Source organism: Aspergillus campestris (genome assembly GCF_002847485.1).
Source record: "Aspergillus campestris IBT 28561 chromosome Unknown P168scaffold_9, whole genome shotgun sequence".
NCBI classification, from domain to species: domain Eukaryota; kingdom Fungi; phylum Ascomycota; class Eurotiomycetes; order Eurotiales; family Aspergillaceae; genus Aspergillus; species Aspergillus campestris.
In genome coordinates this window covers 530,073-557,771 of record NW_020194344.1, presented here as the reverse complement: position 1 = coordinate 557,771, position 27,699 = coordinate 530,073, and the positions used below count along the sequence as shown (strand labels likewise).

General features: G+C 50.4%; 7 protein-coding genes across 7 annotated transcripts; 2 read left to right on the top strand and 5 right to left on the bottom strand.

Annotated features, from left to right (window-relative positions):
- Positions 1 to 355: 355 nt before the first annotated feature.
- P168DRAFT_320125 (uncharacterized protein) lies at positions 356 to 2,625 on the bottom strand (the record flags this gene model as incomplete). Its single annotated transcript, XM_024840341.1, has 2 exons — positions 356 to 1,116; positions 2,253 to 2,625. The coding sequence occupies 2 exons, from the start codon at positions 2,623 to 2,625 to the stop codon at positions 356 to 358; spliced, it is 1,134 nt and encodes a 377-aa protein (XP_024691155.1).
- Positions 2,626 to 3,129: 504 nt separating this feature from the next.
- On the bottom strand, positions 3,130 to 4,249 carry P168DRAFT_186364 (retropepsin-like aspartic protease). Its single transcript, XM_024832982.1, has 2 exons — positions 4,044 to 4,249; positions 3,130 to 3,968 (listed from the first exon to the last, which is right to left on the bottom strand). The coding sequence occupies exons 1-2, from the start codon at positions 4,078 to 4,080 to the stop codon at positions 3,448 to 3,450; spliced, it is 558 nt and encodes a 185-aa protein (XP_024691154.1). The 5' UTR covers positions 4,081 to 4,249; the 3' UTR covers positions 3,130 to 3,447.
- A 2,693-nt stretch (positions 4,250 to 6,942) lies between these two features.
- Positions 6,943 to 8,254, bottom strand: P168DRAFT_320123 (G1/S-specific cyclin; the record flags this gene model as incomplete). Its single annotated transcript, XM_024840340.1, has 2 exons — positions 6,943 to 7,980; positions 8,042 to 8,254. The coding sequence occupies 2 exons, from the start codon at positions 8,252 to 8,254 to the stop codon at positions 6,943 to 6,945; spliced, it is 1,251 nt and encodes a 416-aa protein (XP_024691153.1).
- A 10,131-nt stretch (positions 8,255 to 18,385) lies between these two features.
- Positions 18,386 to 19,236, top strand: P168DRAFT_186267 (uncharacterized protein). The gene has a single exon (XM_024832981.1). The coding sequence runs from the start codon at positions 18,516 to 18,518 to the stop codon at positions 19,149 to 19,151; it is 636 nt and encodes a 211-aa protein (XP_024691152.1). The 5' UTR covers positions 18,386 to 18,515; the 3' UTR covers positions 19,152 to 19,236.
- A 2,138-nt stretch (positions 19,237 to 21,374) lies between these two features.
- On the top strand, positions 21,375 to 24,751 carry ura7 (small subunit rRNA maturation protein UTP4; the record flags this gene model as incomplete). The annotated part of the gene is made up of 3 exons (XM_024835291.1): positions 21,375 to 22,446; positions 22,499 to 22,731; positions 22,789 to 24,751. The coding sequence occupies 3 exons, from the start codon at positions 21,375 to 21,377 to the stop codon at positions 24,385 to 24,387; spliced, it is 2,904 nt and encodes a 967-aa protein (XP_024691151.1). The 3' UTR covers positions 24,388 to 24,751.
- Positions 24,752 to 24,961: 210 nt separating this feature from the next.
- Positions 24,962 to 25,940, bottom strand: P168DRAFT_186252 (uncharacterized protein). The gene has a single exon (XM_024832980.1). The coding sequence runs from the start codon at positions 25,715 to 25,717 to the stop codon at positions 25,100 to 25,102; it is 618 nt and encodes a 205-aa protein (XP_024691150.1). The 5' UTR covers positions 25,718 to 25,940; the 3' UTR covers positions 24,962 to 25,099.
- On the bottom strand, positions 25,762 to 27,492 carry phzA (putative serine/threonine protein phosphatase; the record flags this gene model as incomplete). Its single annotated transcript, XM_024840339.1, has 3 exons — positions 25,762 to 25,791; positions 25,937 to 26,089; positions 26,143 to 27,492. 3 exons carry the CDS (start codon positions 27,490 to 27,492, stop codon positions 25,762 to 25,764), a joined length of 1,533 nt encoding a protein of 510 aa, XP_024691149.1.
- Between the last annotated feature and the right edge of the window lie 207 nt (positions 27,493 to 27,699).

Genomic DNA, 27,699 nt, shown 5'->3' with positions numbered 1-27,699 from the left:
ATTAAGCGGACCCGTCATAACTAACCCGAAATTTCCCAAATGAACTTATTGTGTTGATATGGGCGATTTGTCCTATATTTTCGTCTGCCCACTTGAGGCGAGGGGCAAGACACAAGAAGGAAGAAGGTTGTCGCGCGCCCAGAACTCCGAGGTGCACGTATGTTTTCTCGGAAAACCAGACGCATTGCAAGAATGGTTGGAGAAAATATGTTCCCCTCGCACCGCAAGTAGCTCTGTTGAAGGAATGGAGGAGGCTCCATTTTAGACGATGTCCCAATATGCCGAAATATGCTCCTTTTCCGTATTCACGCCCTACACCGTGCTTCCAACCCATGGCAAACAAGATTCGACGTAGTTATAGATTGATCTGATGTTCCAGGATGGAATGTCTCCCGATCATAACATCGAAGTCGCATCCGCTGACGATGAAGAAAGAGGTGAGGTAGTTGCGAGAGTCTCCCCAGACACACCACAGACAGTTCACTTTGCCGGTCGGTTTGAGATCCGCTTGACCCGGTAGACTGAGCGGCGTAGTCATGCCGCAAGGTTCCTTTTCCAAGTTCAGAGACCTGTACACCTCGTCGTCCATCACATTGACGTCGGCGTTGAGCTCGAGGACGAGAAAGCGTCGTATCTGACCGTAGTCGGCCTTCCATATGAGAATATCCAGGACCTTATCAGCCACTTGGGTTACCGGTGAGTTTATGTGCGCTGGTTCTACGTTGCGCGGTGCAATAATGGGCTCGTTCCGAGGCGCGCCTCGTCTCACCGCCCAATCCGGAATCCTCGATTTTTGTCCCCTAGCTGGATACGAAGAACGATGATCCAGACTTCCAAAGTCGCTTCTCGAAGGCCCATTACCACGTTCGCGTTGATATGGCGAGGGCGACGGAAACCGCTGGATGCGCCAACAACAAAGGTAGGAGGACCGTTTCGATCTCCGGGCGGGTGGTTCTAGTGGGGCACCCATCCCCGCTTTTTCGCCCAGATCGCAGGCGTCACTTTGGTCGTCTTGAACACCTTTCAAGGTCTGTCTTGATTTTGCCTCCCTTTTGCTTTTGGTGTCCTGATGGTTTGGGGTTCCCTTTCCTCTGCGAGGTCCAAAAACATTGAAAACTGTAGAACTTCGTTAGCCTTTTCCGCAAGATCCTTTTCATCAGGGGATAGACACATCCCTTGCCCTTATTGAGATAGATGCTGGGTAAGGGGCGCTTACTTGATCGAGCCATCGGTACACTCCACAGGGCATATATATCCTTTCTTGTGCAATCTGTGTCGAGAGTGATCCCTATTGTCGTCTTTTGAGCAAGAGATTCAGAGCCCCAAGAGAGCCAACATCACATGACATGTGGGCGATTTGTCATCATTGTCGCTCTCAAGCGTTCCTTACCGTCAACGGGGCACGCCAGCAGGCAAAAGGAAAATGTGGGGGTGATGGCTGCCTCGGCTTATTATAGGTCTCGACCGGTTAACCATCTCACGCTTCAAGGATCCAGGGTGAATCTGACCGCTTTTTTGCCCTCGGACATGAGGATAAGATTAATCTTACTGGCTCAGTATCAGATAATTCGCAGGGATGGGCCCAGACGGCTGAAGGCTCGGTGGTCTGTTTGTCCGTCAGGCTCTGGAGAAACACGTAGACGATGCCTATGGACTGATTGATTTTCTCGCATAAGATTAACTACCTATGTGACTACGGAGTTGGTTTCATTCGGGACCTTGACTCTGATACCAGCTCTGCTATATTCATGTAGCTATTTATTGATTTCAACTTCTCTAATTTGACGACCGACGCTCTCTCCAACCAAGTCCCCCCCCCCCCCCCAAACATAATTGAGGATAGAAAGTTAGTGGCTGGGCTGGAATCTGACTAGTTTAATGTGCATAGCCTTGACCGGAAGCTCAATGGAAAAGTGGACTAAATGCCCAATCCTCCGTCGCTATAGGGCTTTTTCATTTGATCGTCATTATTTCACAAAGATCGCCCAACAAATAAGATAGGTCGCTATCTGTTGTCTTGCCGCTAGACTGGGGTGTCCGACTTGCTATGCTCGTGGAGCATTGCGTCGTTGATACTGTTCTCTGAGACGCGCCGTTCTTTCCTCCTCATACTGGGCAGTTTGTTTCTTTTGCTGCTCCTCAATTCTGTCCCTTCTCTCACTCTCCTCTATCCCAGACTTAGTGTCAGCGGGGCCCCTGCATTCACACGAAAATTCTCGGGTAGATTGCCCACCATTTCGGCTAAAACATACCTCGTGTCGGTTTCACATAAACCATTGGCAGCCCGGGATAGCCTTGCTGGTGATAGTCGCGGTGAATGGACGAGTCCTTGCCCACCATAATCCCACACCCGTGAGGTAGCCCCGTAGGAGCCGTGTCGCTGACGGCGAATCTCTCCGCACAGATCCGGCTGCCCTTGGGGATCTGAACTTGCAGTTCGACTACTGCGTCTGTGTCTCCCCGGGAGGACACGAGCCATCTGTCCAGATCTTGAAGCCTGATGACGGCTGCACGGGTAATAAGGTTCGTGCCCCGGGTGCCATCGATGACCGCGTCGAGCATGTGCGACGCGACAGACTCATTCCCATACGGGTATATGACAATTTGACATTGCGGAAGTGACATCTGCCAGTGTCAATATCATCTCCGTTTTCATTTGAGGCTAGGTTTGTTTGTTTTTTTCCCCAGCGAAAATGGGATATTATGCCTCCCTATAGAAGTGACGAGGTGTACTTACCGTGGCAGGAGTGGTTAACCAGTGTGCAACGAGTTTGGCCATCCAAACCGACCATTGGAATATTCCCCATCTCATAACTTATAGGCATGATGTGCTGGGTTGAGCCTCATCGCGTCGACCTCCAACACGGGACAGTATGCATTTGATTTGACAGAGATACTTGAACTCATTCCGTGCTAAATGCTACTCGGGAGCATTTGCAGGTTAGATGGCATGGACACTTCATCCCCAATGCCATGGGTTCGGTCCGCCATGCCTGTCATTGGATGGCGGCACGGTATTGGGCACCCATTGTCAATGGGCAGGCCAGTCAGCTGTTGCGGTTTTGTCAGCGGGGGTCTCAAGTTCTCAAGAGATCTACAGACATGCAAACGATGCATTTAGCCAATGGCCAACAAGGAGTGAACACGATAGGTCGCGACTGTTGTCCACGACCTCCTCCGATCCGTAGATCGATATAGTTGATTGTTTATAAACATAAATCATCCCAACGCCAAAAGCACCAGCTATAATACTCCTTGCTTGACAATCCGCATCCTCATAATCATAAAGCTTCCATAAATCCATGTCTCGTGGATTGGACAACGCCATATATATACCGTGCGGAACTAGACAGTCCGCCGGGTGCAACTCTGCCAAAGATGGTGTATAACCAACACCGATATATAACCAATGACTTACCCAGGTTCAGCGCCTTCCTTCCACCGCTCTCACATGTCCAGATTCCACTCGACCAAACGATACTTGTTGATGGTATGTTTTCCAATAATGACATCGAAATGATCGGTGTGAACCACGCGGAAGTCGGACACATAGGTCTTTTGCCCGGGCACGCCTTGCCATTTGATGTTCTCGAGCACTCCATGCACAGGGGTTGGGTCAGTGTGAAGGGTAATGATCCGCTCATGGTCACCGCACGGCTTTAACTCGTGGTGCAACCGCGTCTGAAGCTCGGACGAGATAAGGTCCTTCTCAGATTGAGTGTCGAGAGCGATGATGACCGGAATAGTGTTATTATCGACGTCGAGCAAGCGACCCGGGATCTGCCATTCCTCCGTAGTGTCGGGGGGCGGGTAAATCAACAGCGTCGAGCCAGCGTTCGATCGGTCGCGGTCGCGACGATCGCCGGGTTTGAAGACGTCGAGGATCTTGCGGAGGGGGTCGGACACGCGAGACTGGCGTCGTCGCCATCTTTCTCTTGTTGATGGTGCCGGAAGATGGATCGCGGATTCTAAGAGAACGTCGTGACTTGGTTAGCCTGGAACTCGGAGATTTCCCCGCATGACTCCCTCCGGAGAGAACTCACCACCACCGTCACCGCCCGCCCCCGGGGGAACCGTCATTTATCTTCCGCCGGATGGAATGCAGGTGTGTCTATGAGATCGAGCATCCACATGCAATGCGAGAAAATGGGCATTCAGGTTGGACAGCTAGCGCGGTTCTGCAATGTTGGCTGCAATGGCCGAGGATTCGGGGATGTCGATGTGTCGATGATGTCGGATGAGGGAAGCTGGGGATTCTCAAAGTGCAGGAGATGGGCAATTACGGGCTCTTTTGTAGGAAGGGAATAGGTAGAATGGGAATCTAAAGATTGAATAAGACTGGAGAAGGAAGAGAAGAGTGGCTTGCTTCTAGAACAGGCCGCTACTAAAAGGATCAAAGGATCGCTGTGGAAATAGTTGATGGTAATATTACGGAATACACCGTACCAGATCTGTATTTATACTACTATTAGTAGTACAAGTCAACAAAATGTAGGAAAGAGGATCCAAATAGCTCTTCAGGTGACAAGGCCGTCCATCCTTCTATTCGCCATCTCCACCACCCACTGCAGATCATTACTACATAATCACCTATCAGAGCCCTTATCATAACTCTTCATCATTAGTATAATTCTAATCTAATCCCCATCATCTAAGCCCCTTCTTCGTCGTCCTTGATAACACATCTTACAGTACCTAAGGGATCATGGATGAGTGGAAAAGCTCCGACCACTTGGAAGGGGAGTATGTCTTAAGCACTGCCACACAACCATCTGTGGCTAGATCTGCGATGATATCCTCTGACATTTGGACTGTTGACCCTCGATGGTCTCATTCTCACCTGGCTGGCAATCTTCTGAAGGTCCAGATGTTCTAACCAGAAACCAGAGGGAACTTATTCTCAGGTTGCAGTCTTTCATCAATTCCAACCTGTGATTCTAATCCTACTTCGAGACTCCCTAAAGGGATAAAATGGATTCCCATGAGCTGGAGCTCGCATTGATAAGCGATGACGTAGATCTTCCCCTTCTCTTTGGTTCAAAAGTACCGGACCAGTACCGGATTATAAGAGCAAGATGATTGATGATATTGACGAGGTATTATATGATTCCCCAGACAGTCTTCAATCAGTACTCGGGGTGGGTCAGGAGCCACCTGAGGTGAAAGTGGGCCTACAGCTCCCAGGTCTCTCTGGTCTCTCTGGTCTCTCTGGTCTCTCTGGTCTCTCTGGTCTCTCTGGTCTCTCTGGTCTCTCTGGTCTCTCTGGTCTCTCTGCTCTCTCTGCTCTCTCTACTCTCTCTACTCTCTCTACTCTCTCTACTCTCTCTACTCTCTCTACTCTCTCTACTCTCTCTACTCTCTCTACTCTCTCTACTCTCTCTACTCTCTCTACTCTCTCTACTCTCTCTACTCTCTCTACTCTCTCTACTCTCTCTACTCTCTCTACTCTCTTTACTCTCTTGTCTATTCTCCTGCCTATGTTTTCTCTCTATTTTTTTAAATATTAAAAGAGTCTAGCTTTGAACTAGTTTTGAAACAGTTCTAAACTAGTTTCTGAAAATCATAGATTTCAGTCCGTTCACACTATATATATGTTTGAGACGATAGATATATAATAAATATACTATGACTATCTCAGAAAAACCAACATGCATAGTCTTATCTTTACAAATATATATATATCTATACAGATATACTGTGACATGATCAAAACATGGTAGATACACAGTCAAGCAATCAGATTGACAACAGCCCCCTTTTCTTTTATGTCTGGCATTTATATATACATATAATAGGTATAAAACACGATACCTTCCGGTGGAAATTGACTGGTGTGTGTCTATTTAGATAGAGAATAGTAGACTGTATCTCTCTCTCGTCTATCTGGGGAGTAAAGTTTCTGACTGTTTACATTGAATTGCAATGCTGTCATATTCGGCGGTTGTAGACCGTGCGTGAGGATGGAACTGCACGCTAGTGGTTGGGCATCCGTGTCGAACATCGTGACTGACCACTGCCTGGGTATTTGTATTTGACGCACGCGATATATGGAGTATATCGTCTACAGTAACTCCTACTCAAAACATGTACAATGTCTACAGTTACAGCAACGCATGGATATCAAATCATCATATTTCCCATCCTTAATATATACAGTCAGGTGGGATTGTCAAATCTAATGACAGACTTCTGCTAAATGCTCGATTTCTTCCCCAGATCGCTCTCTCGCCAACTCATTAGATAACAAAGCCATGTTAAGGTTGGTCCTTTACCTCCGCTTGTGTTTTTTTTTTTTGTTGATTTTTGGTCGCCTTTTTTGCTTTTTTTTGGAGGGTCCTCGCCGTCTGCACAGCGTACAGAACGGACGAGATGCTGCCACATTGACGCTTTGGTGGTGGAATGGATGGGGTGATGTAAAGAAGGGATAGGGTAGGGGGAGGGTAGGGGTAGGGGGAGGGTAGGGGTAGGGGAGGGATGAAACAAAGGAACAGGAATCCCGGAGAAATCGACCGGGGCATACCAGCCAGACGAACTGAATTGCAAACTCCACGCATGGCCAGGAAAGAAAAGAGAAAATAAATGTCGATAGGGAAATGCAATTTAGACTTCAACGGCTCGCGCTTGCAATGCTAGGTAAATGCAACTTGGTTGGCCCAATGGAGACAACAAGAATGGGGTATGCAATTTTAGGGCAGTAGGAAACGAGAGGAAATGAGGAACTGAAGATGGGGGAGAAAAAAAGGGAAAAGAAAAAGAAACAGAATGAAATGGGGAATAAAACAAGGAAATCCTAATCGGGATGATATCCAGCTTGGTTCCGGCTCACAGGCCACGGTTTAATGATAGACGATGCCAGGTCGGCAGATATGGCACAGGACGCGTTTGACGCACGTCATGTTGCTGTTCAAGCAGTTTGATGGTACAATATGGACAGAAATGTCCTCAGTAGCCTGCGTTGAAGGACATCTGAGGCTGGAGGTATTGTTGCGAGTATGCGGTCTCCTGCGGGTACGCGTGGCCGCTCACATACTGCACATTGGGTGGGGGCGTCGGCGAAGGCGAGCAGGCACTGGTCCCGGCCACTTTGATGTAGGAGTTACCGCCAGTGACAAACACGTCGTTCTCCGGTGTGATCGGCGGGGTGATGTAGCCGTGCGGCATGTTCGACGGGTGCGGCGCCTTCTGCGGCGTCGCCAGTCCAATCTCGCCCTCGTAAGGCTTGGACTCCACGGTGACCATATCTGACGGCGGGCTGGGCGGAGCGTAGGTGGCGATGGACGCCTGGCGGGCAAGGAACTGCTCCAGAATGCGAGACACCCGGGAGTAGTGGGTGGACGAGTACTTGCGGGAGAGGACCTGAGACGGCTGGTGCAGCTGCTGGGACAGTCCCACCAGCGTCATCGAATCGTACTGCGAGGCCCACTCCGTGTGCCGGGGCTGGGGTCGGTCAAGGATGCACCGCGACAGAGCCAGCGAGGCCCGAGCGAGGTCGGAGGATGGCTTCGAGACGAATTCCCGGTGGAACAGGGCGATCTCTGCAATGTACAGAGCCATGTGCTCTACCTCGGGATCGTACGCAGTATCCAGGACGGCGACCTGCAGGAAGCTATCCACGGTTGGGTGTCCGATGGTCCACCCCAAGGTCTGCAGAACGTGCCATTCCATCTGGATGAACATGTCGTCATCGTAGAGCGAGCAGCACATGGACTTCAGCTCCTTGATCGTGGGCACACGGTCCTTTTTGTCTCCATACTTGGCTGCAATCAGGAGTGCCGCACAGCCCACCAGCTGGTAGTGTCTCTTGTAGACGACCCGCTTGGAGCAATACCGGTCGAGCAGGTTGATCGTCAAGAACAGGGTCGACGGCAGCAGCTGGAACGCGGTGTGGGCTTCGATGAGGAAGTCAAGGAGGTAGGGACGCATGAACCACTGGATCTCGGTCTGGATATCAATCGACTCGACATCGGGGAGGGTTGCCGCCTGAACACGCACAGTTAGCCTCAGTCTTCGCAATCTGGGATGATCCAGGTGGGCAACTAACATCCATGTCCAGCATGTGAGACACAATGTCCTCACGGAACTCATCGCTAGTGATCCGGGACAGCTCATCCGCGATGGCGTACTGACGCTCCCGGGCAATGAACTTGGCATGTTCCTTGGGGTCCATGCGGGGCGCGGGGGCGTTATCGTACGACTCGACGAAAAACGTGTCACACGGCTGGTAGCTGGATGTAGGGCGCTTCTGATAAGCCATGTTTGCGAGAGAAAGGGTTGAGACGAAACACCCAAACGAGGGTCTTTCAGACGACGGATTTAAGAGAGTGACAGTCGTAAAAGATTAGAGTATTAATGAGTGGAATTAGTTGGGAATTAAGGAATGGCCAGTAATGACAATAGTCGTGATACTGGAAGGAGGGTAGGCCAGAAAACCAGGGTAGAACCGTAGGTGGCCGGAGCTAGAGAGAGAATAAGATTAGTATCAGATATTAAAAATTAAAAATTAAACAGTAGAGTGATGTGCAAGAATAGAAGCCCCAAACAAGAAAATAAAGAAGGAATGAAGAAAGAAATTCAAAAGAGCGGCGAGGTAGTTTATAGTGAAGCAATCAAAGTGAAAGTGAAGTGAGAAGGGAAGAGGGTGAAAAGGGGTCCGGATCCGCTGGGGGTAAAAGAATACTAACCCAGATGGAAGGCCTTCGGGCAGAGGGCACAATGCAACCCTTACCGTGACGGCGTGTCTGGCATCTAGGCTGGGACAGGACGTAGAGGAATGGTCCGTCAATGGATCCTGCAGAATACCAGTCCAACAGGCAAAGGACGACTGAACGTCTTCACCCTAGGAAACCGGTGCTTGCTGCTGGCCTATGGCACACTGGAATGTGTAACGGGAGTGCAGGCACGAACCCTATGAAGGGGTAGGGAGATCGTCAGGGGATATCAACATGGAATAAGAATGTCCATCACATACACTTTGCGGTCCAGTGTCTTTTGACAAGGTGTTCTTCCTGTGCAAGAAGACGGCGTTGTTGTGAAGGGGAGGACAAGTGACCAGAATCCGCATTAAGGAGGGATGCAGAACTGAGGTCAACTATAGGACACGAGATCGGTCTCCTAAACAGAAACACAGTGTCAGCCGGCCAATTCCACTCGCAATGCTATGCTTTTTGTTTTTCTCCATGCGTGACTGCCATTGCGACCTGAAAAGCTCCGGGTATGTGACTCTTGGAGATCGCCCGTCCTCGAGTATGTGCACCTGCCCTACAATCCCTTTCTTCTCACACCGACAAGCCCCTTGGTCCGTACCGTTGCTAGAGAAAAGGTTGGCCTTTTCCAGAATCAACAGATTGTTGAAATTTGACATTCATCCGGTGATTTATGGACATCATCCTGCAATTGCACCCCCTGTTTTTATCCCCGCCATTGTCCTTCACTCCTCTCCCCCTGGGCGTCTCAATCCCTCGGTCGACATATATAACCACGCAGCGTCACGCCCCCAGGGTCCGTTTCGAATGGTAGGTTCTCGTGGGTTTCGAATGGCAATAGATCCGGCCTTTTGACGGGCAATGGCTCAATGCTCCGGCGGATCCACCCCGTCCTCATGCAATTCCCCCTAAGCAATTCCCCCGGCATATAGGTGGCATGACACCGAGCAACGTGCAAAAATCGTCCGCGGTCTCTCCAACATAATCGGAATGGTGGCAGTCCAGAATGACAGGAAAGAAAATCAGTCTTACCTCGGGAAAAAAAATTCACAGCAAAAACCAAATCATATACAAGCCAGAGAGCCAGCGGAAGAAAGAAGTAACAAGGAAGAAAAAAGACACCCTTCTTGTTGCTCTTCTAACCGGCAGAAGCTGTTTCAGAGGGGGGAGAGATATCTGACAGTCGTCGACACAGTTGACACCGGGACGGACAGGTCAGGGGTGGGGAGAGCGTAATTGGTCGCCGTTTGAGTTAACAAACGTCGAAGGAGAGAAGAACGTCGAAGCAGAAGCTGACGGACACGTCTCAACTGAAGAGCTAGTACAACGGGGAGACAGACGACGTCGAGCGATAGGGATTATATCGTCGACAGTAGCTGACTCGACCTGAGGACCAGTCTCGGAACTCTCCAAAAGAATTGGCGGGGAGGAGGGGGGGGAAGGTAAGAAAAGGGGGAGGGAGGGAAAGGAGGAAAGGGAGGAGGATGAGGAAGATGGAAGAGGGAAGAAGGGGAGGAGAGATAAGTGAGGAGGAGTTTCTCTCTCTCCAGACGAGTGTGATCGAAGGAAAAGAAGAAGAGAGAAGAAGTAGAGACTAGACGAGAGACCGCAGATAGAAGTTCTTGAGAGGATCGCTGCAGGTTAGCTGGTATTGTAAACTGTGACGGGGGCTTTTTTTTCTTTACATGGTTTTTTATTTATTACAGTCCTTTTTTGGGTTTCCTTTTCCTTCCCTTTATTTCCCGTAATCAATAACGGGGGTGTGGATGCTCATACATTTACTACGTTGAATACACCGTATATGGGTATTATACATACCCCGTACTCCGTATAATAGTAGGGGGTAGTGTAGTAGGGAGTGGTTACTACTGAAAAAACAAAGTACGTACTTTACGCTAAAAAATACATACCGTTTCATCTCGTCTCAACTATACCTCACATCCCCAGTAGTAGTGGCTCTCACTCTCTCACTCTCTCAATCTGTCAATCCCATGGACAGCGTGCTCTGTCTGATGTAGTGTACCCCGAATACGATCCTCTAGGATTGCCATTAAAAGCATGCATCCCTGTGAAACACCCCGAGGAGGTGGGAAACAACACTGTCTCAAATCTTGATTCCAACCACCGACGTAGGCGTGGGAAAACCAGGTCAGCCAAGCAGATCAGACGGGAATGGTCTCGATCCCATATTATGATGCTCGCCTCCTGAACCGCCTGGAGGACGGGATTCTGCCTAACGCGACTGGCCCTTACTGACTAGTAGACTGTACGGGCCAAAGTTAATCATAATAATCTGCGGTCGGTAATCACTAAATCACTAATAGTAATAAGGAATCAATCAGATTAATACTGATACTACGGTGTACTTACTGATTACCCACGTACGATGGCTGGTATGGGTCTGATGGGGCAGTAATAGTATGGACCGTATCTCATTGTTGACAGGGAAGGGCCTTTTGTCTGATATACATGTTGCTCCATAACCATGTCTCCTATTTATCGCCAGCCTTGTCCATATCCCCACCAGTAATAGTCCACTTTCCACCTCTATCTTCAATCTTCTTTCTTGTCGAATACATAGTGACTACTACGTAGTACTCCGTACACCGTACGAATTGACACTAAACAACCCCAGAACACAGGGAACAACACTCACATTCTAACCTCTCTCAGCCTACACCAACTCCTTCGGTGGGCTTGGAGTGGGGGGGATCTCCGACCTCACCAGCCAGTCTGCACCAGCCATTTGCCCTCCCGTTCCTTGGTACCCCCATCGGTGGCCTCTTTCTCCTGGTGCTTTGGACGCGCTGATTGAATCGATTTTCAGCCCCTTCTCCGGGGGGCGGTGGGAGCTGCATCCCATGCCGTACTCTTCTGATTATTGGTGTTTGGACCGTCGTGGGTTGTTTCCTCTACTGTAACTAACTTGACTCCTGCATTCGTGGATGATATAATTGCTTCCATTCGCATGGTGTCTTGAAAACCAGACATCAAGTCGACTGCATGTCGATTGCAGTCTCGACAGCTAGGATTTCGGTGACGTGACTTGAGACTGGCTATATTTATCGTGGTTGTTACACCACTACTTACTTTATTTCCTATATTAATCGTCGGAGGCACTGTAATGATTAATATTACTATTATTATTAGGTAGATTTACTGTCTCCGGTTCATCACATTGCCTCACCCACAATCAATTGCGGAGTAGCCGACTCATTTCTTTCAGCTGCTGACTGCTGTAACTTAATCAATACCTAGGTAGTAACTGACTGGGTACTCTGTTGACGATACTCAGAACCAAATTAGTGGTGGCGATAGCCTAGTAAAGGGACTTGTTCTGACTTACATCCTTACATACATACGGTCGCGTCCTGGCGTCTTCAATCCGCCATCTGGCCGCGCTGACTGGCTCGAGCCCTAACCTCCGGCGACCTCATCGCGTGTCTTTCCCGCCATTCACGGCCAGTCGCATCCCTCGACTCCCTAGTCCAGTGAATACTGGCGGTGCTGATCTCTTTGTTGACAAGACGTCTTGAACTTTACTGTGATCAATTCTTGATCGATGAAACAATTCAAACTCAAATCAATCTTACAATTCAACATTAAAAGAATTTATCTCTAGTTACATATGACAAAGTGAAAAATATCAATTGTCCAGCAGCCCGAGGACAAAAACAAACACGAAGCCACCGCACTGCATCCATGGTCCGCACCTATCGACTACCCTCGGGCGCATGGACGCGCTCGCGTTTGCTACCCTTGTTCGAATCAATCTCCTCCTGAATCCGTTTGGGGTGAATCAACTAGCAGGCAATAGACTTCGTCGGCCGGAGTCTCTTTCTCTCCCCACATGCAGAGGGCTTTGTCAATCGTGAATCCAGAACCAATGGACTGGGTGGCTGCATACTGCACATCTGAAAGCCATGTCACTGGTCCTGTATCTTTGTCCAGGTAGATGATAGTATCGTCATCTTCCTCCGAAACCAACGGCAGCCACCTTCGAGCCACATATCTGATTCAGCGGGTTGTGACCAATGGTGTGGCCGGCCGTCTTCCGTCCGAGTATGGATGTACCCAGTAGATACGGAGTACCTTGCCTATGGGATGTAGACAAACACGCTTGACCCCGTTCACAATCAGTCGGGGATAATTCGAGACAATATGCGTTGGAACCGTTGCCGGCGTCTCCATGGATCGATCCCTCCATTCATCCATCCACGTCTATCTATCTATATATCAATCAAACCAAACGTTGGTTCCAAAATAGAACCTTGTGCTTGATCCCCGGTTGAGACGCGAATGCGAGACGCGGGACGAACCCCTTAAAGCACGCTTCACAATTGGCGCGACAAACCAACTTCAAGTCAGCTTGATGTATGGATATCCGTATTGTAGCCTAGGTAGGTAGCTCAAGAAATCTCGACAAAGAAAGCCAACCCCCGAGCTGATCCATAGACGCAGCTCCTCATTCTCCGACCGGTCGCTCACGCCCCGACCGTCGTCGTAGGTGGGGGATGGATCACCGGATCTCGATCCTAGACTAAACTCAAGCCCGCAGCCCCGGTATTTGTGTTTGGTTTGATTCATGATTCATCATCATCATCGACCATCCACCGTGGATAACAGACGTATCTTCGTGTTAACGCGGTAGTCTGTCACTTTTCTCCACTATTTCCTTTTCTTTTGAGGTTTCAATTGCTGTCTGAGTGCCACTGTGCCACTGCATTCTGACGGACTTGAGTCGAATCAATCAAGGATCCGTACGATCCTTACTTGGTTGGCTGGTGGTTGACTGACCGGTTGGGGGCGGAGATCTCCTTTGTTGCAGTTGGACTGGCTTGGCCCACGGATGCATATCATCATTCTTTCTTACTCTGTAACTATATTGTGGTATTCAACTAACTAAATCTGTTCAGCATTTCACATATACATACAGTAGGCAAAACATACGATTGAAGTTGAACAAACTAGAAAATTGTATCTCCAAACAACCACCCAATGGAGTATCCACGTATCGCCCATTCAAACCTACACAACCCCTTAATCCCCCCCTTCCCCAGCCAAGATGATAATAACCCGAACCGGCTCTGAACCGGAACCATGGATCCCTCGTCAGTCAACGCGGTTCAAACGCGACATCACTTCCCGAGCCCCTGTCCTATCCTATCCTATCTATACCTTACGAGTAGTATAATATAGAAATATAGATCAGGATTACAATCCAAGCACCAGCAGACTATACATTCATCCACTCCTTCCTCCCTACCTATCCCCATTCTACATCGTAATGAAACTAATAAAGGGGCCCGCTGAAGGTAGGTACCTACCTACCTTAGAAAAAGGGGCCCCAGACACTAGCAAGGATAGGTGCCCCAAACCCGGCTTGCCCTGCTTTGCAGCCGATCGCGGGCCACCGGACCCCGTATTACTATTGAGATTGCGATTTCCTTTTTATTAGTGATTTCCAGCGGAGTTATGTATGTTACTATGTATGTATTCTATGTATAGGTCATGGCACCGGATGGGTTGCTACTACCTACTGATTTATATATTACTGACAACTGATGACCGGCGCCTAGGTATCCGGTTACTATAGTAGCTATACATAGTTAGTATGTAACTACCTAGCGAGTTAGCCTCCCTTCAACTCCGGTTCATTATTGAGAACAGACATTGGGCTAGGTACTGCCAATGCAATGGTGGTGAAATGGTGAGACTGACTTGATTTCGCTACTGGAAGGGATTGTCGCACCCGTCACTCCGTGGTCACTGGTGATACTGATTATTGGAATGATGGGCGCGATCTTCGAGGGGTATGTTAGGTTGGGGTTCTTGGTCGGTCGGCTGGTGGAAAGGAGTTGGGATACTACGTAGCCTGGTATCATTAATTGCATATTTGATACGTGCGCCTCAATATGAACGGAGTACGGAGCAAGTAGGCAACCTATGTGTATGTATATCTCCGTGCTCTCGCTATTCGCAATAGCCCAGCCACGACGAAGCAACAATCTTTGTGCCCATAGGTAGCATCATAAAACAATCGACCAAATAGTAAACTACATCATGGATGTACACTCCTACATTTGTATCCCACCTACATATCGGAATCATCAAGCGCACAACCATACCCTTCCTACAGACCACGTATACCACATTCAATTCTAAGGTGTATACCTAGAATGCGCCTCGCCTCACCAGCTAGTTAGCAACCAGGTTGCTCCCTCGACCAGGATGGATAATCATAATTATAGGCGTTCCCCTTGCGGCGTACCTGCAGGTCCCATCATCCCCTCTCATTTAACTAAGCATGCTGGGTTCCACGATGATGTCTTTGCTCGCTATCATGCCATGGCATCCATGCCTTGCTTGCTTTGCATTGTCGTAAACTGACTCGTTTATATAAGTGTCAGGCTCATTGGATAGGTTGTTACTATTTCGCTCGGGGGAGGTATATATATTATAACTTAGGTATGGTCAAATCCTACAGGATGATTTGATTATGTGTACTCCGTACTTCGTATCACTCGGGCGATCCTGCAAGGGCCGCTGCATCTGAGGACCATCGTCCGTTTGCATTGCATATCATTATTTCCTAGTAGTGAAGCAAAGCGGTCTGGGGGGTTCGCTGCTTTTGTTCTCTCATCCTCGTCATCAACTGGTGTGATAGTTAATGATACTGACTTGGGTATTGTATCTATTTCCATGAGGGTAAATACCGGCTGTATGTGTGTTTTCATACATTTCCCTACTACCAAAATATTACTTCGTACAGTACAGTAGCCGGAGGCAATTGTAGAACGTTCGATGTATCATTAAGAGGCCCATCATCGATCAATTCCAGGAAAGTAATCTCCCCGAGCTGGAACTAGTTGGATTTGTTGGTGCTAGACCGGGGTCAATTTGAGCTATCATTCACTGATTATATCCATCAATATTATATATATATATAGTAAATACAATAGAATAGTCAGTTAAAATCACCAATTGATCAAGATACAAGTTACCTAACATTCAGTATTCTATTCTATTCCACCCATACAGTTTCTAGCTCCTGCAGAAAACACACCGCACTTGCGTTGAAATCCACTGCGGATCTAGCCAGAAAACCCTGTATGTAACTACTAGCCAGTAGCCACTGGACCACTGGTAAGAAGAATAATACACGGATTTTGCCTCAATGGGAAATTGTCGCCCTCTCTACCTTAGATCCTCTACTCCGTACCGACCGTATGATTTTCGGTCCGCCTCTCGGCTTCCCGGACGAGGCTGATCCAGTATTATTTACTTACCCAGCTATCGCACACCAAACATACCTACTCTTTCGCCTGGGTAATAATAATTATCTAGTCACGATTCTGTGGCGGATGTTTTGCAGCCCCGCAGTTCCGACCAGTCGGTCCACCTGCAGAGGCTACACGTAAAACACTGCATTAAGCTATGGATCCTGTATCTGGTCTAGTATCTAGTATCTAGTATCTAATCTCCATCGTATGTTTCCTATCCTTGCGGAAGGGACGGGTACAGTTAGTACACTACGCAGTTACATACTAACGTCGAGCCATTAAATGAGGTGGATCTCGGAAGAAAAAAAAGGTGAAAATGAAAATAAAGATGAAAAAAGAAAAAAACAGAAAGGTAAAGAAAAGAAAAGGTAAAATATTGTTCTAGAAAAATAGAAGGAACCTTCGGTTAGCCTCCAAAAGGAACAGGGCCGATGCATGATGACCCGTCGTGCTCCATACTCAATGCAGGCCGAGTGGCTCGCTGAACCCCGATCGCTTCAGCGATGTGGACGAGTCGAGGGATCATCTGTATGGCTTCGTGATGGACCGATTGAGTAAAAGCTCGCCGACTCTATCGGAGGCGTGGGTTGATCTATCTACCTATCCTACCACTTCAATACTCTCCATACATGCTTGTTCTGTTGGGACCCGTACCTAGTACCTACTAGTAGTAAAAGTATACCAATTCCGTGTTTTTCAAGTATCATATTCAACGGTCACTTGATCCACCCGGTGGGCGATTTTCTTTTTCAGATCTTTAAGCCGGGTCGGTATCAGGGTCGTGGACGACGGACAACTGTCAATTCTGTACACCCTGCTATTTACGAAGCAGTTGGTCCAATTGATATGATGCTATTGTTGTACAGAGTACGAACAGTGTCTTTCAAATTGGGCTTACCCTGTTGTCCCTTCTTACCCCGTTCACGGTCGGATGCATATGTGATGAACTCTAACATATCACCTCATCAAGGTCCTATCCTATATCTATCAATTGACCAGAGACCCACGGAGGAGAAACCAGAAAAAAACCTGCACAACCAACCTAACCGTAACGTCAAACGGAGGGATCAGCCACTTGAGGCAATTACCCGGCACACATGGATCGGTACGGTAAGCACAGCAGAATGGAGCAAGTTAATGTATCTAAGTATGTTACACCTCCAGCTAGGTACGGAGTACTCCATACCTAAGTATCTATATAGATCCACGGTGGCATCCGCGGTGCGTCGGACGAATAACGACTCTTCTATTTGGCGACGCGGAAATAAAGGATGAAAAAAACCCACGCCGGAGCCGAGACAATATGACCTGATCCGGTAAGGACGTGTCTTTGGGGCGGGGATAGCGGAGAGCCTCAGCCATGGTTCGTGGTCGTCGTTTTTTTCTTCTTTCTTCTTTCTTCTTTCTTTCTGTCTTCTTTTCTTCCGGTCTTGGCTGGAACCGTGGCTGGTTGGGTAACGGAGACAGCCTTCAATGGCTTGGAGTTGCTCCTGTATACGACTAGGGGTAATCTAGTATATCGAAGGGACATAGTCATCTAAGACTGTCCAGTACGGAACCAATTCGTTGGTTTATTACCTACTAACTTAGGTACGAATACATAGGTGAATCAGAATACCTTACTAAGATACTCCGTACAATACATACACTAATCCACAACCAGACTAAAGCATGGACTGAGGTGGATCCCGATTGTAGTGTAAACAAACGACTCCACATTTATCCCCAAAGCTCGAAATCAATTCACCGAATTTTACCTACTTGATGGGCTCCATTCCCTGCAATCCAATTCTACAGTTCTTCTTGAATAGATTGCAAGCCGAGTGTATCCATTGCTCAATAAATATGGGGTATGCAGGAGTTCCATGTTTCCATCGCGTCCAATCTTCCCCGGTCATTCATACAGGGGAGAACATCAAAGGAGACGGCCAAGAGACTTCGCGTCCTCCGGGGTATGTCGTCATTACTATTGATTGACTCGCGTTCCACGTTCCATCCGTTCAGCTTGCTCCTTCTGGAATCTCGAGTTACGATCAAGCCGTCCAACCGAAATTGGCTTCTATTCTCGGGCACTTTCCCTGGTATGTATGACTTCATTCACAAAAACACCCTCGACGACGAACCCTGGAAAGACGGGATTGAAGGCATGTTGACGCGCCCTGATTCGACGATCGCGTTGCCAAAGTCAATCGCGCTTCCTGTTCAGCCTACCGGACGTGTTGTTGTTCGGCCTTCTCCAACTCCTCCATGGACTATTGTCTTGGTCTAGAAGCCCGAGAGAATCCTGCCTCGCCCGTGCTCTCGTCTTTCCTTTCCCCTTTGGCCAGGACTGAAAATTGTAGTGCGAGGTGGTAGATCGACTAATGTGATGGGATAGGGAGACAAGATTAAACCGCCTTGGTGTGGCGATAGTTCCTCGGGCTAAGACGCGCCCGTCTCATCTGCAATCCTGCTTAATTCTAACTAACCCCCCAGAGTCGTCTTGAAATCTATATTTTGGGGTCCGATCATTTGGACGGGATCACCTTTCATGCTGCTACGCGCGACAGGATTGCCGTCCAGACGCCTGGGCCAACATCCCGTCAGCCACCTCCTGAGCCCAGGCCGGCTACAGGTGGTGAGATCCTGGTTCTCATCCGCACTTACGCCTTCACATGTTTCCTGGTTCGACCACGGACCCAGGATTCACTCGGTCGGCCTGATTCCTCGTAATGACAATTTGGAATTGTACCGAGTCGATGGGGGTAGATCAACCACCATTCGTGCATCTGTCGCGAGTCGCGACCCGGACAATGATAATGGACCCGGCCCCGATCGGTCGCGTTCGTCGCCAATCAATTGGCCCAGGGTCTTTTCGTTTGCTTTTCCCCTCCTCCTTTTCTTGAATTCAATGTCCTATCGGCAGGGACGCATGGGATTGCGTTGGCTATCAACCTTATTCGGTCGCGACAACTCTAAGGATCAGGAGGTTTCCGTGCCGCGAGGCTGTCTCATCGCCGATCGGACCACGGCTCTGACACTCTCCAAACACTCCCAAGGTCTATCAGGCTATCAGCCCAACATACATGGCAGAGGTGAAACACACCCATGCCGATGTTGTAAAAATAGCATAGACACTGCTACGTCCCGTCCGGCGGAAATTATTTGCGAGGCCGTTTGGCTGTGAACACTCACTCTGTCGCTACCTACGCCTAAAAGAATTTGTAGCACCAACACAAGCTAATATAATTTTATTTTTTCTATTTAATATATTTGAAAGATCAAATGCTGAATTTCTTGTTTATAATAGACAAAAACTTAATTACGGTTTATCAAGTTATAATTTAGCTTTATTCCATTTAGTAAATCATGCTTTTTATAAAGCGTTAATATATATATAATAAAAATAAAAATATAAATATAAATATAAATATAAATATAAATATAAATATATGTAATTTCAGAAGGTACTTATTTAGGAAATCATTATTTTTATAAAATATAAAAAAAAAAATTTAATTAAGTATAAAAAAATTTTTTTATATCTCCATAGATAGTGATAGCCAAACGAAGTAGATGGGCCATATCTCTCCGTCGCAAGGTGTTTTCTATATTGGTGCAGGATTTCTATATTGTCGGGAGGCAATCCCAGAGGGCGTTCTCAAACTCAGTCTGGATGATTGCAAATCATGATCGGATCCCCAGTTAATTTAGTCTCTTCACCCCGCACCTCAGCTGGACATGGATATTCTTTTAGGTCTCACCCTGATAACTCTCTTCCCTCTGAGACGGGTTTAAATCAAGCAGAAACCAATATACGACGGCAGCCACACGGCCCACCATCAGCCCTTCCCCTCTTGCCCGGCCACAGTGCCCAGAAACACATGGACTCTGCTTCTCTCCCCTCTCTTTCAGCCTCCACAAAACCCATGCATAAGCTCCGGGTGTTTCGTCGGAAATGGGCCCGTCGGTGGAGTGCTCGCTGATGCGATATCAACTCACATCCTATCAGGCCATAATCCTGCACTCGCTAGACCTGCGATCCCAGAAATGGCGACCAGGGTCGCGACTGACGTGGCAGGCTCTCCGATCTTGAATGGACCTACCGTCCCCCGCCGCCAATGCAAGTGCTTTAGAAATTGTGTCATCGATACGACTTTTCTCCCTTCTCACCTCCCCACTCCCCCTCTCCTCTCCCCTCTGGTGGCCCGCAAGGCTCACCCTCTGCCGCCATGAGGAAGGGACTTGATATTCTGGCCGAGTCTAAATTAATATTTCTCGGCATACACTAGCGTTGTCAGCTCGCGTCTGTCCCTGTTTACCGAGGAGACGGACGCGCACAGGCACATACAGAAGAGATACAAATTCGCGGTATACATTTACTCAAAATACGTGTGTACGTATGTCCATACATACATACACACAAACATACACTTTTGCTGCACGAAGTTGGATTAGGTCCTCCTCGCAGAACCGATGCATCATGTACGGAGTACTTGGGACCTCCTGCGCCCGAGATCATCGACTACTCTCCAGTCATTCTGTTTGGTGTGTGCGCGTGTGGTTGTTGGCTCCCCCGCGTGTAACGGATGCGCGAATCCGACGGGGTTGATTGCTCTGGTCTCTACCAGCACTTGCACTTGCTTGCGTCTTGTCTGAAGTTTATTGTTTTGTTTATTACGCTGTTGGATGTGATCCTATGGGTGTTGTTGTTGTTGTTGTTGTTGGTCTTCTTGTCCAGCTTAGTCCCGTGACTTGTGTAGCCAGAGGTTTCTCTCTGGACGCCGGACTATCTTTCGAGTTATAATTCTGGCGATGCTTGTACAGGCTTGGTGGCCTTGTTTAGGGCATATTATCCAGGACACTAGATATTCGTCGATGGTTGGATGCCCTTGGTTCAAGGGGATAGCAGTACCAAATTAATGGCTGGCACAGTTGTCAATTTATGTGAACAGTCGTCAATTGTATATTATTATATCTATCTATTAATGCCTCCCAATACATTTGCCCATAGCTTATGAACATTTTCGTCAAAGCAATGATTCTTTTACTTTGAGTTGTCAAGGTGGAATACCAAATGCGACAACTGGAGGCACGTGACCACCCCGGTGGATCCTCCGCGGGCGCGCTAAAAATTATATCAAAAAAAGATGGGAAAAAAAAAAAGTCCGCGATAGCAACATCAAGCAGAATCGTCTGCTCAACACCACCCATTGACCACCTCCAATCTTAGTTCATTCCCCGGAATGATTGTCTAACGGACGGCTCCAACTCTTGAGCCGCGATACAATTACCTTTTCCTCTTCCGATCTATTGCTCGACCTCAAAACCTCTTTCGCGGGCAAAGCTCCGCCAGACCTTGAACCGCATACCTCACCTTTCCCTCCGCTCCCTCCCCACCTCCTCAACAATGGATATCCATCGCTGCCGATTCGTGCCCTATAACCCGCAGGCGATCAACTCCCTGGCGTTCTCGCATCCCCCCTCCGCCGACCTCAAGGGCCGTGGTATCCCGACGCTCCGCCTGGCAGTCGGTCGCGCAAATGGTGACATCGAGATCTGGAACCCCATGCGCGGCGCCTGGTTCCAAGAGACAGTGCTCCGTGGCGGCAAGGACAGAAGCATCGAGGGCCTAGCCTGGACGCAGGATCCGGCCGAGCCCGGCCCCGACGAGAAGACCCAGCTGCCGGGCCGTCTGCGCCTCTTCAGCATCGGGTACTCGACGGCCGTGACGGAGTGGGATCTCGAGCAGGGCCGTCCCGTGCGCAACTCCAGCGGCAACTACGGCGAGATCTGGTGTCTGGCCGCCCAGCCGCGCTGGCAGGCCCCTGCCTCGGGCTCCCGTGGCAAGGATGGCAAGCAGCTGCCCGCCGCCGCGGAGGGTCAATACACGGGTCAGCACCTGGCGGCTGGCTGCGCTGACGGGTCGATCGTGATCTTGTCGACGGCGGATAATGACCTTCGATTCCTGCGTTTGATGCGTCCGTCGACGAAGCGCTCGCGTGTCCTCAGCGTTACCTTCCAGGACCGTAACACGATCGTTGCCGGCTACGCCGACAGCTCCATTCGTCTGTTTGATATTCGTAATGGTCAGCTGCTGCGCACGATCTCGTTGGGCCGTGGCCCTGCTGGTGGCTCCAAGGAGCTGCTGGTCTGGTCGGTCAAGTGTCTCCCTGACGGGACGATCGTGTCCGGTGACTCGGCTGGCGAGATCCGCTTCTGGGACGCGAAGAACTACTCGCTTATCCAGCGGCTGCAGGGCCATCTGGCAGATACGCTGGATGTTGCTGTGAGTGCGAACGGAGATACGGTCATCAGTGGCGGTGCGGACCAGAGGACCGTCGTCTACAGGAAGAACGACGGGGACAAGGGCGACAAGAAGAGCAGATGGGCTGAGGTCATGCACCGTCGGTATCACACCCACGACGTGAAGACTTTTGCCGTCTACGAGACGAGAGACATCAGTGTTGTCGTGTCTGGAGGTACGGTTCTACTCCGTCTGTTCTAACCTGCGAACCATGCTGACAATGTTAGGCCCCGACGCCACCCCCGTTATCCTGCCCCTCCGTGAATTCGGAAAGGAACACCACCGGGCGTTGTCGACCCTCCCTCAGGTTTCTCAACTGGCCTCTGCCCCCTCGTCGAGACTTGTCATGAGCTTCTGGGACCGAGAGGTCAGCATCTGGCGCATGTCTCGTGGGCCTGGGTCGGTGCACGAGTCTGTCGACGGCCCGAAGCATCGTCTTGTCGGGAAGGTTCTGATTCAGGTACGCATAACAGTCACAAAAAAAACTGCGAACTACGCTAATAAGTGTCTGCTACAGGGCGAAGAGAACATCACATCGGCCATGCTATCCTCGGACGGAAAGATCCTCGTCGTCGCCACGATATCCAGCGTCAAGGTCTTCAGCGTACGACGACGCAAAGGCGACGAGAAGGGCACACTGCGGATACAGAAGCTGGAGGCCCCAGCCGCACTGGCAGACGACGGCGCCCGCGTCGTGACGGTCTCCCCCGACAGCCGCTGGGTCTGCGTCGTGCGGCCCAACAGCGCCGTCTACACCGCGCGAATCAAGCCGGCGTCCTCGCCGCAGGACAAGCCCCAGATCCTGTCGCAGCTCGTCAAACTCAACCGCGCGCCCCGTCGGTCACGCCACGAAAAGGCCTCCCACGGCACCCTAGGCGAATACGAGCGGACCATCCGCTGCGCCGTCTTCTCCGAGGACAGCCGCGTCCTCGCCACAGGCGACCTCTCCGGCTGCGTCGACACCTGGACCCTGGAGAACGCGACCGAAGCGTCCAAACCCACCACCACCACCGACTCCGACTCCGACTCCGAATCCGAAGACGACTCCTCCCCAACCCTCGAAGGCGAACGCTGGCGCATGGCCGCCTCCGACCCGCCCATCCCGCGCCTCACCTCCGGCATCGCGGTCCTGTCCTTCCGCCCGTCCAACCCGGCCACAGCGACCTCCACCCCGCGCCTAATGGCCATCACAAGCGAGCACCAGCTCGTCGAGTTCGACGCCCTCTCCGGCAAGCTCTCCGACTGGTCCCGCCGCAACCCCAAAGCCTACCTCCCGCAGCAATTCCGCGGCGTCAAAGACCGCGTCATGGGCTGCCTCTGGGACCTGACCGCCGAGCGCGAACGCCTCTGGCTCTTCGGCTCCTCCTGGCTCTGGATGTTCGACCTCAACCAGGACTTCCCTTCCCCCGAGGAACTAACCGCCGCGTCAGACGACGCCAAGCAAACCGCCCTCGTCGAAGCCTCCTCCTCAGCCAACAAGCGCAAGCGCGAAGACGACGACGCCGCAGCAGCAAGACGCAAGAAACCCAACAGCGGCGCAGGCGACCGCATCCCGGATTCCGAAGAGATCTACCTCTCCCGGTTCCGCAAGACAGTCGTCGGTGCGGACGAGTCCCACTCGGAGTGGGTGTCTCTCGAGGGTGGCAACAACAACAACAACAACACTTCTTCCAAAAAGGATAACGAAGACGACGACGAAGATGAGGACAACACCGCCGCGCACGAAGCCCGTCTCGCGCGTCTCCGCCGTGCTGACCCTTCCACGTCCACCTCAACCTCTACCCCCCAGAAGAAAAAATCAAAGCACCTCCTCACCGAAGCCGCGCTTGACTCAACCCCGCTCAAACAGCAGGTCCAGCTCTCGCAGACGCAACAGGACCAGGGCACCCGCCGCTGGTGGCACACCTACAAGTACCGTGACGTGCTAGGCATTGTACCTCTCGGTGGAGCCTCCTCTTCCTCCTCCGACTCTGACTCCGACGCCGACGCCGACGTCAAAGAAGTAAAAGAAAACGGCGAAGAAAGCGGCGCACCCAACACCCTCGAAGTAGCCATCATCGAGCGGCCGATGTGGGATGTGGAGTTGCCGGGGCGGTATGTGCGGGACTATGAATGATTTTGATTTGATTAATACATAGATGGATATCGTTTCTTTCTTTTCTTTTCATTTTTTTTTTTCTTGCATATCTTTTTGTTGTCTTTGTTTGTTGGTTTTGTTTTCTTTTTTTCTTTATTCATTTCTTTTTGGTGGGATGATCGTGGATGTAACTAACTAACTACCTATCACCTATCTATCTACCTACCTACCTACCTACCTACGTCCTTACCCTGAGCTGTCTTGCTTGCTGGCTATCTTACAGTACGGTAGTACATTATCAATCTGATAGGCAGGCAGGCAGGCAGGTGGGCAGGTAGACAGGCAAGTAGGTAGGTAGCCTGACTATGGGTATAGTGAGTTGGTGTGGAGAGAATAAATGTACGTACAAATTTCATTCAGAATACTCATTATCAAGGTAGTAAGCTGTGGGCATGCAGGATAGGAGTTATAATGTTATATCAATGCACAAAAGTCATTTTTCTGTTTTCCCTTCTTCTCATCTCTTCTACATGTCTGTCTTGATTTATTTTGTAGGTGGTTGCATACATACTATAATAAATCAGTAGACAGATAAATCTACGTACCAAAATGATAGTCATAGTGATATGAATTCAAATAAAAAGACAAACTATCTGCTCAACGCGAAGATGATGCTATCATGTACAGCTCAAGCCAAACCAGGCCAGCAAAGCAACACAAACGCCAGCTGTTTCAATATCATATCTAACTATCAAGACCCCACCATGCAGTTATGAGCAAATGAAACAAGCCAAAGCACGCAAATGTCATCGTTGCAATTGATTGATTCCGATCCCAGGCAAACACAGCATACGTATGTAAAAATTTCATGACGCGTCAAAAGGTCTCGCTCGCGGATAGCGGAGACGGAAGATAGAGAGTACACGGGATTGCGCTTGTCGCGTGGGTTTCTTTCCGATATCGAAACTAGTCGTTGCACCATAGCGTCCCTTTCATGACGGACTGGTTGTAGAGCAGAGAGAATAGAGGAAGTAAAAAGGAAAAAAAAAAAAGAAAGAGAAAAAGACAAGAAAAGAAAAAAAAGGAGAAGAGTGGTCACGGGCAGATCGGCTATCCGTCCAAACTCATGCCGACCACCAACCAGCGACCTGCCACTTGCGGTCCAACTTGCAAGCCTGACTACTGGCAAGCACAGGGTTGGTTGGAGCGTCCTGCAGCCAAGATGATCAGCCGCGGCATGCTCACGGCGGAGGATCCGATCTGCTGTCGTTTCGACCGTCCTAGTCAAGGCCCCAAAGAGACCACGGTTGGAGACAGAATATTGGCGGGGACGGACCGCCAGGTCCACCCAGATCTTCGATGGTGACATCCCAAGGCAGTTAGCCGTTTTCGCGGCACCGAACCCCAAGGTGTTTAGAAGCTTTGCGCAGACACGGTCGCGGGCTGTGGCGAATGTTAGCAACTCTATTTAAATTGTACGGCAAGGGCGGGCGATGAAATGCACAGGAGTCTCGGCAGGGTTGCACAAGACCCCGTGCTGGGCTGGGCGAAAACAAGGAAAATCGACCGCCACGCAAGGGGCACTTACCGGACTGCTCAGCATGCTGTTTCGCTTGTTCCGGCCCTTCTTGATATGATTCTTCAACGCCGTCGAATCCAAAGGCTTCAGCAACTCGAAACTACACAGTAACTCGCCCGAGACCGACATGATCGCGCCCCAATTGTCAAATTCACCGCAGTACTAAAAAGGGTCAGCAATGCGAAACGGATGTTGTCACGCGAGGGAAAACCTACGTTAGGGGCGGAGAACACGGTCACGAGAACCCGGTCCTGATAGAATTCATATCCATCCTCGACCACCATGTGGGCGCGGCACACCAGGTCGAAGTCGTGGCGCTGCAGGAAGTTCATGATCACCTTCTTTCCGAAGCAATAGCTGACACCGCGCTCGTTGGGCTCCCAGTCTTCCTCCATGTCCGCCGGATCGCTCCAGAGCAGATCGTTCAGCAAGCCGTAATCCGGCACGTCGGTGGGTCGAGCGATGCCACGGATGTCGTCCATGTGGGAGAGACTCGGGGAGAGCCCGCCGTGCACGCAGAAGATCTTCCCCGCTACGATGGACGCGATGGGCAGGCAGTTGAAGGTGTCGATGAAGGTCTTCCAGGTCTTGATGTTACACCGGCGCTTACACTCGTCGTAGAACCCATACACGCGGGTCACGTTGGCGCATTCGTGGTTGCCACGCAGGAGGAAGAAATTCTCGGGGTATTTGAGCTTGTAGCAGAGAAGGAGGAGGATGGTCTCGAGACTCTGCTTGCCACGGTCGACATAATCGCCCAGGAAGAGGTAGTTGGACGTCGGCGGGAAGCCGCACATCTCGAACAGCCGGATCAGGTCGGTGTACTGACCATGCACATCTCCCACGATCTTGACGGGGGCGGACAGCTCCAACAGGGCCGGCTGGGACAGGAACAGCTCGCGGGCGGCGCTGCAGACGGCCGTGATTTCGGCGTTCTTGAGACAGACGGTCTTGGTGACCTTGGTCGAGTAACCCGCGTCCAGGAGACGTGAGATCATGTCATCCAGATCGATCGACTTCAAGGCGCCCATGCCCATGCCCGGCGACGAGGAGGCCTCCGATGGCGGGTTCATGATGAAATCCAGGATGGGATTCATCTGACCCTCGCGCTTGATGAGGATGGATTCGCCCACCGCCTGCGAGGACGGGCCCACGGGCGCCGCCCTGGCGTTGAGCGGCGCATCGGAGACATGGTCGACCTCGCCACTCTGCTGCATGGCACCCACATCTTTATGGCCCCGTTTCAGGCTGGTCGACAGCGACGGGGAGGGCGGCGGGTCGGGGGCATCGGGCTGGGAGGCGGTGTCATCCGCGACGCCCGACTGGGTGGTGCTGAGGTTCGTGGAGCTGCGTCGGCTGCCGACGGACTTGACGGACCCGGTCTCGGAGCGGTCATCCGATAGTGCGGAGGTGGACGCGCGGGGGCTGTCACTACTGAGGATCCTGGATCGGAGGGAACCCCGGATGGAGCGGAGAGACTCCTTGGTTTCGGAGCGGGAGAAGGAAGGATACGACTGCAGGGTGTCGCCCTGGTTCGAGTTGGATTTGGAATGCGACTGGCCCATGATGAGACAATCAGAACCACCGGTATACGGTCACCCAAAAAGCAACACAGGACCCGTTGGGTGATGGAATGTTGGCAGCCGACTTGGCTGCTAACTATCTCCCGAGGGCCTGTTGATCAGATTATGGAAAAGACCGGACGCGGTTGACGAAGACCACCGTGGGAGACGTCAGAATATAGGGATCGAAGCCGATTGTTGGGTGGATGA

Excerpts from the sequence above, each read along its gene's own strand:
- P168DRAFT_186364 (XM_024832982.1), bottom strand. The coding sequence starts at position 4,080 with ATGACGGTTCCCCCGGGGGCGGGCGGTGACGGTGGTG. Across the intron at positions 3,969-4,043 it reads GGCGGGCGGTGACGGTGGTG|AATCCGCGATCCATCTTCCG; the intron begins GTGAGTTCTCTC and ends ACGTTCTCTTAG.
- P168DRAFT_186267 (XM_024832981.1), top strand. The coding sequence starts at position 18,516 with ATGCTGCTACGCGCGACAGGATTGCCGTCCAGACGCCTGGGCCAACAT.
- P168DRAFT_186252 (XM_024832980.1), bottom strand. The coding sequence starts at position 25,717 with ATGTCACCATCGAAGATCTGGGTGGACCTGGCGGTCCGTCCCCGCCAA.